Source organism: Triticum urartu, chromosome 5 (genome assembly GCF_003073215.2).
Source record: "Triticum urartu cultivar G1812 chromosome 5, Tu2.1, whole genome shotgun sequence".
NCBI lineage: Eukaryota > Viridiplantae > Streptophyta > Magnoliopsida > Poales > Poaceae > Triticum > Triticum urartu.
In genome coordinates, this window is record NC_053026.1 from 640,334,605 (window position 1) to 640,346,538 (window position 11,934).

Here is an 11,934-nt window from a genome sequence, read left to right on the forward strand (position 1 = left end):
ACATGACCGAGACACATCTCCGGTCAATAACCAATAGTGGAACCTGGATTCTCATATTGGCTCCTACATATTCTATGAAGATCTTTATCGGTCAAACCGCATAACAACATACGTTATTCCCTTTGTCATCGGTATGTTACTTGCCCGAGATTCGATCGTCGGTATCCTCATACCTAGTTCAATCTCGTTACCGGCAAGTCTCTTTACTCATTCCGTAATGCATCATCCCGCAACTAACTCATTAGTCACATTGGCAAGGCTTATAGTGATGTGCATTACCGAGAGGGCCCAGAGATACCTCTGTGATACACGGAGTGACAAATCCTAATCTTGATCTATGCCAACCCAACAAACACCTTCGGAGACACCTGTAGAGCATCTTTATAATCACCCAGTTACATTGTGACATTTGATAGCACACAAGGTGTTCCTCCGGTATTCGGGAGTTGCATAATCTCATAGTCAGAGGAACATGTATAAGTCATGAAGAAAGCAATAGCAATAAACTAAATGATCATAATGCTAAGCTAACGGATGGGTCTTGTCCATCACATCATTCTGATCCCATTCATTAAATGAAAACACATGTCTATGGCTAGGAAACTTAACCATCTTTGATTAACGAGCTAGTCAAGTAGAGGCATACTAGGGACACTCTGTTTTGTCTATGTATTCACACATGTACTAAGTTTCCGGTTAATACAATTCTAGCATGAATAATAAACATTTATCATGGTATAAGGAAATATAAATAACAACTTTATTATTGCCTCTAGGGCATATTTTTTTCATATGGGCCATGGACTCATTACCCCTTCTAGTACCCATGGCCCCATGAATTATCTCTTTTATTCTTTCCACCTACCATCTCAAGTGTAACATTGGTTCTCTGTTAAGGGTCCCTGGCTACAAGGTCTCGCAAGCATGTAACTCGTTCACTCTCACTGGAATAAACTCGAGGGAAGGGGACTAGTGCTCCATGACTCGTTCGGGGAGCTATAAGTTCGAGTCCGAGGAGTCCCGTACGACGGGCCAAAATCGAGGAAGAAAAATTTGGAGAGGGTACCAAGGAGTCTCAAACAACTTGGGCATGTGATCGAACCACCCTCGACGCCCTCCTAATGCATGACTATGTTAGGCCTTGTACAATGTTAGGTGCTTAGAAAAATAAACCGGATTTTTCTGAAGCACCGATATCTATTTCTACAGGAGAGACGCCTAACTAAGCGTCTACCCTGTACAAATAGGCACCGGTGATTAAGGAAAGGCTGGTTTATTTCTCTAAGGCATCGTACAATGCAAGGTGCTTAGGAGAGGTGCTTGGAGAAATAAACCAGGCTTTCCTTAAGCACCGGTGCTTATTTGTACAGGGTAGACACTTAATTAGGCGTCTCTCCTGTAGAAATAGACACTGGTGCTTCAGAGAAAACCCGGTTTATTTTTTTAAGCACCTCCCTAAGCACTTAGCATTGTACAAGGCCTGAGCACCTCCCGTAAGCACCTTGCATTGTACAAGACCTCACGGTCCATTGAGGTGAGCGAGCCTACTAAAAAAACACCAACGTGCCAATCTTGTCGGTGTGTGATGACCTTCACTATAAGGCAAGTCGTGCAAACCCTCTAATTAAATATTTGTTGTGCTCGCCTTACTAGACCTCCTTCGGTCATAGTCTCCTAATCACACATTGTTTTCCCAAAACGATACCAAAAAAAAAACAATGATGGCGTTACACTTTAGGGCCTCTCTTTTTTGTTGCCGAGATACTTTAGGGCCTCTCTGATTCACATGATTTTAAAAACGCAAGATTAGGAGAACAATGGGGATGAAATGTCATGCTCATTCAAACTTCAAAGCCTATAGGTTTTGAGTTTGTTTGGTTACATCACATGAAAAAATATAAGTTTTTTTTTCGAGAGGTTTGAGTTGATGTCGTCCTCCCACCTTGTGCTAAGGAAAACAGAAGTTGAGAACCAGAGAGACCAGAAAAAAATCCCATGAACCGGCGGCACACACACCCTGCCTGTCACTCCAGGTCCAGGTCCACGGTCGGCTCACATAATTCCGGAGAGGGCGACGCGGAGGCTGACCAATCCAGCGAGCCAGCGAGCGATCCGCAGATGGAGCCGGCCCGTCGGCGCCGGCGGAGGGCGCACACGGCGGACGAGGCGGCGGCGGTGCTGCGCAAGGCCTGGTGCCGGCTGCGGCTGTCGGCGCGCGACCCGGCGCGGGTGCCGCCGTGGGACGCCGTCGTGCTCACGGCCGCCAGCCCCGAGCAGGCCGCGCTCTACGGCCGCCAGCTCGCGCGCGCGCGCCGCCTCGGCCGCTTCCCGCCCTCCACCGCCGCCCTCGCCGTCCCGGACCCCGACGGCGCCCGCATCGGCTCCGGCGCCGCCACGCTCCACGCCGTCGCCTCCCTCGCCCGCCACCTCCTCTCCCAGGTCAGTCAGGCCCTACCTCCCTTCGCCCTTCCCTCGCCTGCTCGCGCCACAGAACTGTACTAGCAGTCAAGTCAGTAGATTTCTTCTCCCTTGACCTGAAGAATTTTGACATCTGAACTGAATTTCTCTTGCAGGCCACCAAGGAAGAGATCGCCGAATTCCGTCTCCTCCCCGAGGCGAACGGCTCCTCCATGCCGCTGGCATCCGTGGTGCGCTTCATGGCCACCAAGCACGTGCTGCTGCTCCACGCCGGCGGCGACAGCAAGAGGGTTCCTTGGGCCAACCCCATGGGGAAGGCCTTCCTGCCGGTGCCTTACCTGGCCGGGGACAACCCCGACGGGCCTGTCCCGCTGCTCTTCGACCACATCCTCGCCGTCTCAGCTAGCGCAAGGCAAGCATTCAAGAACCAAGGTTGTCCTGTGACTTTGCAGGCAAAACTAGCAATTTCTGAGTAATAAATAGGTTCCATTTGATTGATATAGCCTGATCAGGTGGGATCTTCATAATGACCGGGGATGTTCTCCCCTGCTTCGATGCCGCGAACCTACTGCTCCCCGATGACGCTGCGTGCATCGTCACCGCGCCGACCACGCTCGATGTGGCCTCTAATCATGGAGTGGTGGTGGCGTCCAAGGATGGAACCGAGGGGCAGAATTACTCTCTCTGTTTGGTTGATAATCTCCTGCAGAAGCCGACAGTGAGGGAGCTTGTGGAGGGCCAGGCCATTCTAGATGATGGTAGAGCACTACTTGACACGGGGATAATAGCTGTGAGGGGTCAAGCATGGCAGGAGCTTGTTGCCCTTGCATACTCATCTAGCCAGACCATGATTGAGGAGATCATCACTAGCAGAAAAGAGGCAAGCTATCGTTTCCGGCATTGATATGTGAGCTATAACATATAACAAATGTAGATGTAGATTTTCTTTTTGACATCTTTCTAAATCACTTCTCTGTGCCCCACATGATCACTTTTGCATGCTGCACGACAGCCATTTATGTTTATGCAAACTAGTTTCAGGAAGTTATTATGCAAAAATACTTGATGAATTTGTAAAAACGCTACCATGATTGAGGAGATCATAACCAGCAGAAAAGAGGCAAGCTACCGTTTCCGGCATTGATATGTGAGCTATAACATTTAACAAACATAGATTTCCTTTCTGACATCTTTCTAAATCACTTTCTGTGCCCCCACATAATCACTTTTGCATGCCGGACAACAGCCAATTTATGTTTATGCAAACTAGGTTCAGGAAATTATGTCAGTGCGATTATTATGCAAAAATACTTGATGAATTTGTCTACATTTTGTTATCCCTGAAGAATACGACATTGCAATTTGTGTTGACCTTGTCTGTTTTGCTCTTAACCCTGATATGCCGGCAGCCGAACACATTCTGTTATAGGATTTGAATATGCATTCTCTCTGAATGATCACTTTTCTGTCAAAGAGAAACGCTACCAGATGGATAAGTTCACTATGTGTCTCATATTGAAAGCAGATTTCTTGCAAAAGCAAGGGGAAAGAAAGCAAATGTTCAAAATCCAGCTGTTCTTATCTTACCATGTTTAATTTAGATTGCTAACCTCAGAGACATAATTAATGATGTTCCATTTTAGCTTTCATTCTGTCCGCTCATACTTGTCAATCTACTGCAGTTGAGTTTATATGAAGATCTTGTGGCTGCATGGGTACCAACCAAACATGAATGGTTGAGGAACCGTCCATTTGGCAAGGAACTAATTGCTGCTTTAGGAAGACATAAGATGTTCAGCTTTTGTTCATGTATGTTCCTGGTTATATATAGTTATCTAGTTATGATTGCTTATTATGTTTGTGGTATTGTATTATATTGATTTTCTATCTCTAGCTTATATGCTTAAACTTTCGTGAATTTATGAATAGTTCATCTGTTTTCTTGGAGCAGTTGTGCAAATAGAATGCTAAGTTGGGACTGTTTTCCTTTTCAGATGACTTCTCATTTTTGCATTTTGGTACATCTGCTGAGGTTCTTGATCATTTGGCGGGTTCATATTCAGGACTTGTAGGTCGAAGGCACATGTGTTCGGTACCAGAGACCACTGCTTGTGATATTGCTGCGACAACAGTCATTTTGTGTAGCAAAATTTCTGCCGGGGTATCAATTGGAGAGGATTCATTGGTTTATGATTCATCACTTTCAGGCAGAGTAAGGATTGGGTCACAGTCCATTGTTGTTGGGGTGAATATACATGAGTTACACGGGGATAGTCCTCAAATTATCAGGAGTAGCACCTGTTTCACGCTACCTGATCGGCATTGCCTGTGGGAAGTGCCACTGGTAAACTCCATGGGAAGAGTCATGGTCTACTGCGGTCTTCATGACAATCCAAAAGTTGCTATGAATAGGGACGGGACTTTCTGTGGAAAGCCATGGAAAAATGTTTTGGAAGATCTTAAAATCCAGGATACGGATATTTGGGACACATCCAACCTTGACAAGTGCTTATGGAATGCTAGGCTTTTTCCCATCGTGTCTCCCCCTGAAATGCTGAATGTAGGCATGTGGCTCATGGGATCAGGACATGACCCAGATGGAAAAGTTAGTTGCATTTGGAGAAATTCACGCAGAGTCAGCCTGGAAGAGCTGCATCGCTCAATCGACTACCATCAGCTTTGCATGGATTCAGCCAAGCATCAAGCAGATCTTGCAGCTGCCGTAGCCAAAAGTTGCATGACATATGGCTTACTCGGGTGTAACCTGTTTCAGCTGTGTGAGGACATGTTAGGAAATGATAGTTCCAGTGTAGAAGTCTGCAAAGAATTACTTACATTTTTTCCAAGTCACGGGGATCAGTACTCTGGTGTTCTTCCTCAGAGCAGAGGATATCAGGTCAAAATGGATCTACTTAGAGCTTCTGGAGATCTTTCTACTGCTTCTTTGGTTGAAGAGAAAGTATGGGCTTCTGTTGCAAGTGAAACTGCATCAGCTATAAAATATGGGTCTAAAGGTACGTACTGTAGACACTGAAAATCACTAAAACCTTGTACTATTTTAGATGAACTTGTGTCTGTTCCATTCCATGCAAAATTATCTTACTAACTCCCTCTGTACCACAATACTTGTCGCCGGGGGAACTTGTACTGGTTTTCCCCAACGACAAGTATTTCTGTACAGAGGGAGTAGAACACTGTATTTCTAAAATTAAATATACCACATCCCGTATTCTTTATGGAAGCAAAACGGAATCTTCATTGGCAATGAGTTTAGTTCTATTTTCTTACTATAAACACCGCTATTACCCTAATCAACAAATGTACCATTTCTTATAGAACCATCAAGCAGTGCAATGACGTCAAGCAATGGAAACCTGCGTCCTAAGAAGGTTGTAGTAGAATTACCGGTCCGTGTGGACTTTGTTGGGGGTTGGAGTGATACACCTCCATGGAGCTTGGAGCGTCCAGGTTCTGTTCTGAACATGGCAATAAGCCTGGAAGGACGCCTTCCAGTCGGGGCTACAACAGAGGCAACAGAAGACCACCATGGAGTTCTAATCGAAGATGACACCGACAGAAAGGTCTACATTGATGATCTGTCATCCATCTCTTGTCCATTCAAAGAAGACGACCCATTCCGTCTAGTGAAGTCTGCTCTCATCGTCACTGGCATCCTTGGCCATGAAATGCTGTTGACGTCAGGCCTGAAGATCAGGACCTGGGCAAATGTTCCTCGGGGAAGCGGACTCGGAACTTCGAGCATATTAGCGGCTGCTGTAGTCAAGTGTCTGTTCCAACTCATGGAAGACGATGGAGGCGATGATAATGTCGCCAGGGCTGTGCTGGTAGTAGAGCAGATAATGGGCACCGGTGGAGGGTGGCAGGACCAAATTGGTGGCCTGTATCCTGGGATCAAGTGCACCCAGAGCTTCCCAGGACAGCCGTTGCGCTTGCAGGTTGTTCCATTGTTGGCATCTCCCCAGTTGATCCAGGAACTGGAGCAACGTCTCCTCGTCGTGTTCACCGGCCAAGTAAGTTTGCATCCTTTGTTTTTGCATGACCAGAGTATACACTGTCAAAATATCTTGAGGTTGCACATCCTGAATGGACTGCGCATTTCGTTGAACAAATGAATGGCAGGTGAGGCTGGCGCACCGGGTGCTGGAGAAGGTGGTGACGCGGTACCTGCGGCGCGACAGCCTGCTGATCTCCAGCATCAAGCGGCTGGCGGAGCTGGCCAGGGCCGGGAGGGAGGCCCTGATGAACGGCGAGGTGCACGAGCTGGGCGGCATCATGCTGGAGGCCTGGGGGCTGCACCAGGAGCTGGACCCCTTCTGCAGCAACAGGCTGGTGGACGAGCTGTTCGCGCTCGCCGACCCCTACTGCTGCGGCTACAAGCTCGTCGGTGCCGGCGGTGGCGGCTTCGCCCTCCTGCTCGCCAGGAGCCCAGGCCACGCCGTCGACCTCCGGCGCGTGCTTCAGGACTCCGCGGCCGGCCTCGACGTCACGGTGTACGACTGGAACGTCGCCGTGCCACTGCCAAGATGATGGACGAGGAAAGCACATACACTTGTGGTGTAAGTATACCCGACAAGAACTCGCCTGACACGCACTCATTCTTGTCATCATTTGTGAATTGTGATGCAAGTATACAATGAAATCTGGAATTTTGACAAAAAATCATGGACATGTTCTTCAATGTGAAATTTTCATCCACTTGGCATATAAATCAGTACAACCATGCAAAGTTCGGTTGTTGGATCTGTTGATCTGATATCTATATATTTGGTGTAATACTTTCGGCCGATTTGAGTTTGGATATGACAAGTTTTGGAGATTAACATGATGCGTAGTGTGTTAGCTTTCTACGTGGGCCGCCGGTGGGTCGTATGAACGCACGAAAATAATTAGTATTATATATATAAAGTGAAAAGATGGTCATGTATTGCAATAAAAAGTATTCGCTTATTTATAGAAAATCAATCAATTTTGAAAATTTGGTCACATACTACTAAAATACACTATGAACAGTTTTAAAAATGCACGCTAAACAATTTCTAGTTAACGACATACATTTATCTAAATATGCAGTTAATCAATTTTTAAGAATACAATGAACATTTTTTAAATACACGTTAAACATTTTGTAAATGTATACGACACAAAATTATAAAATACATGAGTAACATTTTTTAAATACACGTCCAACATTTTATAAATGTACGTGACACAAAATTATAAAATACATTACTAACATTTTTTTTGTTCATCGTACATGAATTTTACATGCACGGTTCATGGTAGTCGCTCGAACCAGCCATGTTTTTTTTCTTCACCGTACATGAATTTTACATGTATGGTCTAGGTGGGTGTATCCGGAGTAGCTCTCTAAATGGTGTGAGTGGCCCGGGAGTGGGTGGACTACCGTGTAATCTGCTCCCAGCCTCCCACCCAAATGATTAGGTTTATGTACCCTTTTCTTCCCTTTAATATATGGTACGCACTCTCGTGCGTGTTTTACATGTTTGTTTCTAGTTTGAATATGAAAACTTGTCATATAATATAGTCATGTGACGAGTCCTACCTGAATTTCATTTTTCTTTTTGTAGTTTACTACTCCCTTTGTCCCACAATATAAGACGTTTTTGCAAGCTAACATAGTATACAAAAACGTCTTATATTATGAGATGGAGGGAGTAGTTTGTTAGAGGAGCGTAATTTTAGCTGGGTGTTGGGCGGGCGCCATGGCGGCACCAAATCTCAAGATGCACCGAGATAATTTCCGACGCATGGAACATATGTGGTGTGCCGGGTGAAAATGGTGATACCGGTCAGCACGGAATTCGCAATTGATTCCTCAAAAAGGAAAAAAGAAACATGGAATTCGCAATTTTACACATGGATGCCGGTTGAACGGCGAATTGGGAACAACATTTGTTAGTTTCATACGAGTGTAAAAAACATATATATAAATTGTTCGCTCGTGAAAGTAACTATACTTCGCGTGCTTCAATGATTATTTTCGTATTTTCTACGCAGATTGTAATAAGGCACCGATTTGTGCACAAAAACATAACTGCAGGATGCGAAAGCAATGCTCTGTAACTGTTCCAGTGCCTTCCTTGCAATCAAGAACCATCTAACGAAACGGAAATAGATGCATGTTGCATACAGTTTGACCTCCTCCCCTGTGTGGCGGCGCCGCGCAGCACCGGGGCCTCCCCGCCGGGCCTCCCTCTCCTCCCGCCGCCGCCGCCGAGGGCATCGCAGGCTAAGCCTGCGGGCCGCAGCGGCGGTGGCGGCAATCTTCCTCGGCCGGTGATCGGATCTGGGTGGCGGTGACCCACTCCGGCCGATTCAAGGGTGGTGGCGCAGGCCGGTGGCGACCAAGGTTGTTGTGCTGGCGGCGATGACGAAGAGATCACGTCGGCGGCTAGGGTGTCCGATCTGGATCCCATTCGGATCTGGATGGTGGTTCCTCGAGCCGTCGTGCGCATCCTCTGGACTAGGCACGCGACACGAGGACGTCGGGGGCTCCGCCCCTGGGCATGGAGGTGGTGGCCATCTTCTTCGCCGGAGGTGGTCGGCTAGATGGTTGTGGATTCTCGCATCCAGTCCCGGCGTAGAGTGGGGAGATGAGGCTGCCGGTGAAAACCGTGCTATGACTCGGGTCATGGCGGGTGATGGCGGCATTTTCGTGTCGTTATCTTGTTGAAGACATCGCCTCTGCAGCTTCTGTCGACTTGCTTGCGCTGCTCTGGGTGAAAACCTAGACCCGGAGTTTCCGGATCGGACGATGATGGTGCTTTTGGCGTCGTTTTCCCTCATGGGGGCATCGTTTTTTGAGCAGCGGCTGGATGCAGGACCAGAGGACAGATTCTTTAGTGGAGCGGTGCGGCATCTCACTCATTGATGGCGGCAGGTCTCGGCGGCATGGCGTTGTGGTGACTCTGCGTCCGATGCGCGGAGATGGACTCGCGCAGGAGGGTGACGCGGTATGGCATCGTGGTGGCGTCGGCGGCAGCTAGACCGGGCAAGATAGATGCAGCAGTACAGCTCTGAAGATGGATTGGTGGCAGATGGTTGCGGCGGCCTCAGACCCGGCAGGCGTCCTGGTTGAGGAGTGCGCCGGACTGGTAGGTGACCCATACCTGGCAGGCGTCCTGGTTGGGACCTCAGGTCTTAGATGTTAGGTTTGGCTGCGAGGTATGTTCGGTACTAGGCCCAGACTATCAACATCTCATCATCACTTGGATAGGAGTAGTGACACTTTTTGCCTAGACGGTGGCTTCAGTCTTACTGTTGTATGACTTTGTAAGGTCTTGTGTGAATAATTAATAAAGTGGCTGCTGTTAGGATGATCTCCACTGTGTGGGCCCAACGGCCCACCGGGCCCTTAGATCCGCGCCCTGATCGGGGGCTCTCAACCCACTATGGGTGACGGGCCCCTGTCACCTGCACTATATAAAGAGGTGGGGGCCAGCGGCTCGCTACACGAGGTTCGTTACAATGCCGCACACCCCACCTAAATCCCCTACCGATCTAGGGTTAGTGCAGTGCTGAAGCACCGCCATCGCTATTCTCTGCCATCACCGGCCACCGTCACCATGGCCGGCACCGAGACCTCCTCGAGCCACAAGTGAAGGTAGGACCACCGATCTAATCTAGCCTAACCGATCTACAGTCACAACAATGGTATCAGCCAGATTGGGTTAGATTTTTTCGGTTGAAAAGAAATCACAGAAAGTTATCCCCTCCTCTGGAACCCGAGAACAGAGCAAAGAAAATTTCCACCGGAGAAGGGCCTTGGGCTCGCCGGCAAAGATGCGTCGCCGCAAGGCCGCACGGTTCCTCTCGATCCGAACGGGCATCGGCAAGCCGAGCCATTCGGACGAAGAACAACCCCGCGAGGGGCAAAGTACACTACAGCCAAATCGCTCGACGGCGGCGCACTCACCTCAAGGGGAACGTGCAGCCGGCGAGGGGGATGGCCACGGCGCTGCATCTCGTCGTCGTCGTTTACTCTGATGAGAGGTGGAGACGGACAGGGGGTTGAAAGAAGGGGAACGGGAAAGGGAAAGGATAAAACAGAGGGTCACGCGCGCAGCGCGGTGGCTTCAGGTCGCCGTCGGCGGCGGCCAGACATAGCTCGCCGGTGGCCTCGGGCCCTGGCCGCGGAGACAGTTCGGCTCCGCCCTCTCTGCAACAGGAAAGAGAAGGGGAACGGGAGGAAGGAGAAGCGAGCGCGAGGCGGCGCGGTGGTCTTCGACCCCGTCGCTGGCGGCCTGGCTGAGCGCCGCAGGTGGCCCGCTATCGCCGTGTTTGAATGAACGGAAGAGTCGAGCGATGCGTGCGCCAGCGCAAGATGCGTGCGCCGTGGAAATGGGATAGGGTTTCCCCCAACGGGTCCTGCCCGATTTTTTGTTCACCCGATATGCACGTGTGGCCGTCGGATGGCAACCGGTGGCTGCGATTAACCCTAGCCGGTGCCACGGGCCTTTTGGGCCGAAAGTGGCACAGGCCGGCCTCGGCAGCGCGGGCGCAGGAGCCGGACCAGGCCAGCCGCTGCTGGGCCGTGGCCAGTCGTCGCGGGCGCGCGCGGGCCGCTGGGTCGACGCCGTAGCCGCACGCCGGGCCAGCTGCCATTTTTTATTTTTGTTTTTAATAGTTTTAGTCTAGTTTTTGGGCAGTTTTTCTATGCCAATTTTTTCCAACGAAAATTTTGTCTTAGTAAATAGAAAATTAAACAAAAAAAGTTTCTAAAAATGAAAATAGAAAATTTTCAGAAAAAGAAATGTTCATGAATTTTACAAAGAAAATAATAAAGTTCATGAATTTTGATTTTGTCAAAGAAAAGTTTCTGTAAAGAATAAAAAGTTCATGAATTTTCTATTCATGTTTTTCCAATGCAAATAAAAATAAAAGTGCTCCTTTAAAAGTGAATAGAACTAAAGTAAAAGATTAAATTGTTGCTTCTCCAATGCTTTTTAAACCAACCGGTTAAAATTGCTTAGAGAGTAAAAGCGTACAGAATTGTTTCTGCATAGAATATTGAAAGTTTCTGCTGCAAAGAAAAAGTTTTATCCTCCAATTAAATTGGATTCAATGGGAAAATTTAATTGGAAGAACTGTTCTTAGCAATGTTTTCCCCTGTGGGTGAAATAAGATGCAGATAGTTTCCGCTATGACAAAAGAAAGATATTTGTTTTAAAGTTAAAATATGGTATTGTTATTTTCTGACCAACATTGATGATAACTGTACTATAATTCTATGAGTCTTATGTTGAAAGCTTAAATCTCTGATAAATTTTGTATCAAAGTGATCAATTTTCAGAGAACAGATAAAGATCAAGAAATGCTCTTGAACTAGAGAAATGTATATTTCTTGTTCCCGCTGCAATAAAGTTGATGATGATGATTATTTCTTAGCAAAGTTGTTTAATAGAAATACTATCATCACATTGTTTATGAGTTATATGCATTATTTCCATTTTCGCCCAATGGTGATATGGAATT

At 47.7% G+C, this 11,934-nt stretch overlaps 1 protein-coding gene across 2 annotated transcripts; it reads left to right on the forward strand.

The window, feature by feature from the left end:
- The first annotated feature begins 1,989 nt into the window (after window positions 1–1,989).
- On the forward strand, window positions 1,990–7,198 carry LOC125511496 (bifunctional fucokinase/fucose pyrophosphorylase). Of its 2 annotated transcripts, XM_048676880.1 has the most exons (7): window positions 1,990–2,439; window positions 2,574–2,850; window positions 2,931–3,298; window positions 4,101–4,227; window positions 4,413–5,432; window positions 5,755–6,449; window positions 6,559–7,198. In XM_048676880.1, the coding sequence occupies exons 1-7, from the start codon at window positions 1,996–1,998 to the stop codon at window positions 6,964–6,966; spliced, it is 3,339 nt and encodes a 1,112-aa protein (XP_048532837.1). In that variant the 5' UTR covers window positions 1,990–1,995; the 3' UTR covers window positions 6,967–7,198. The 2 variants fall into 2 exon arrangements, with proteins under 2 accessions (XP_048532837.1, XP_048532838.1); XM_048676881.1 differs by lacking the exon at window positions 1,990–2,439 and having other exon boundaries at window positions 2,697–2,830; window positions 2,922–3,298.
- The last annotated feature ends 4,736 nt before the right edge of the window (window positions 7,199–11,934 follow it).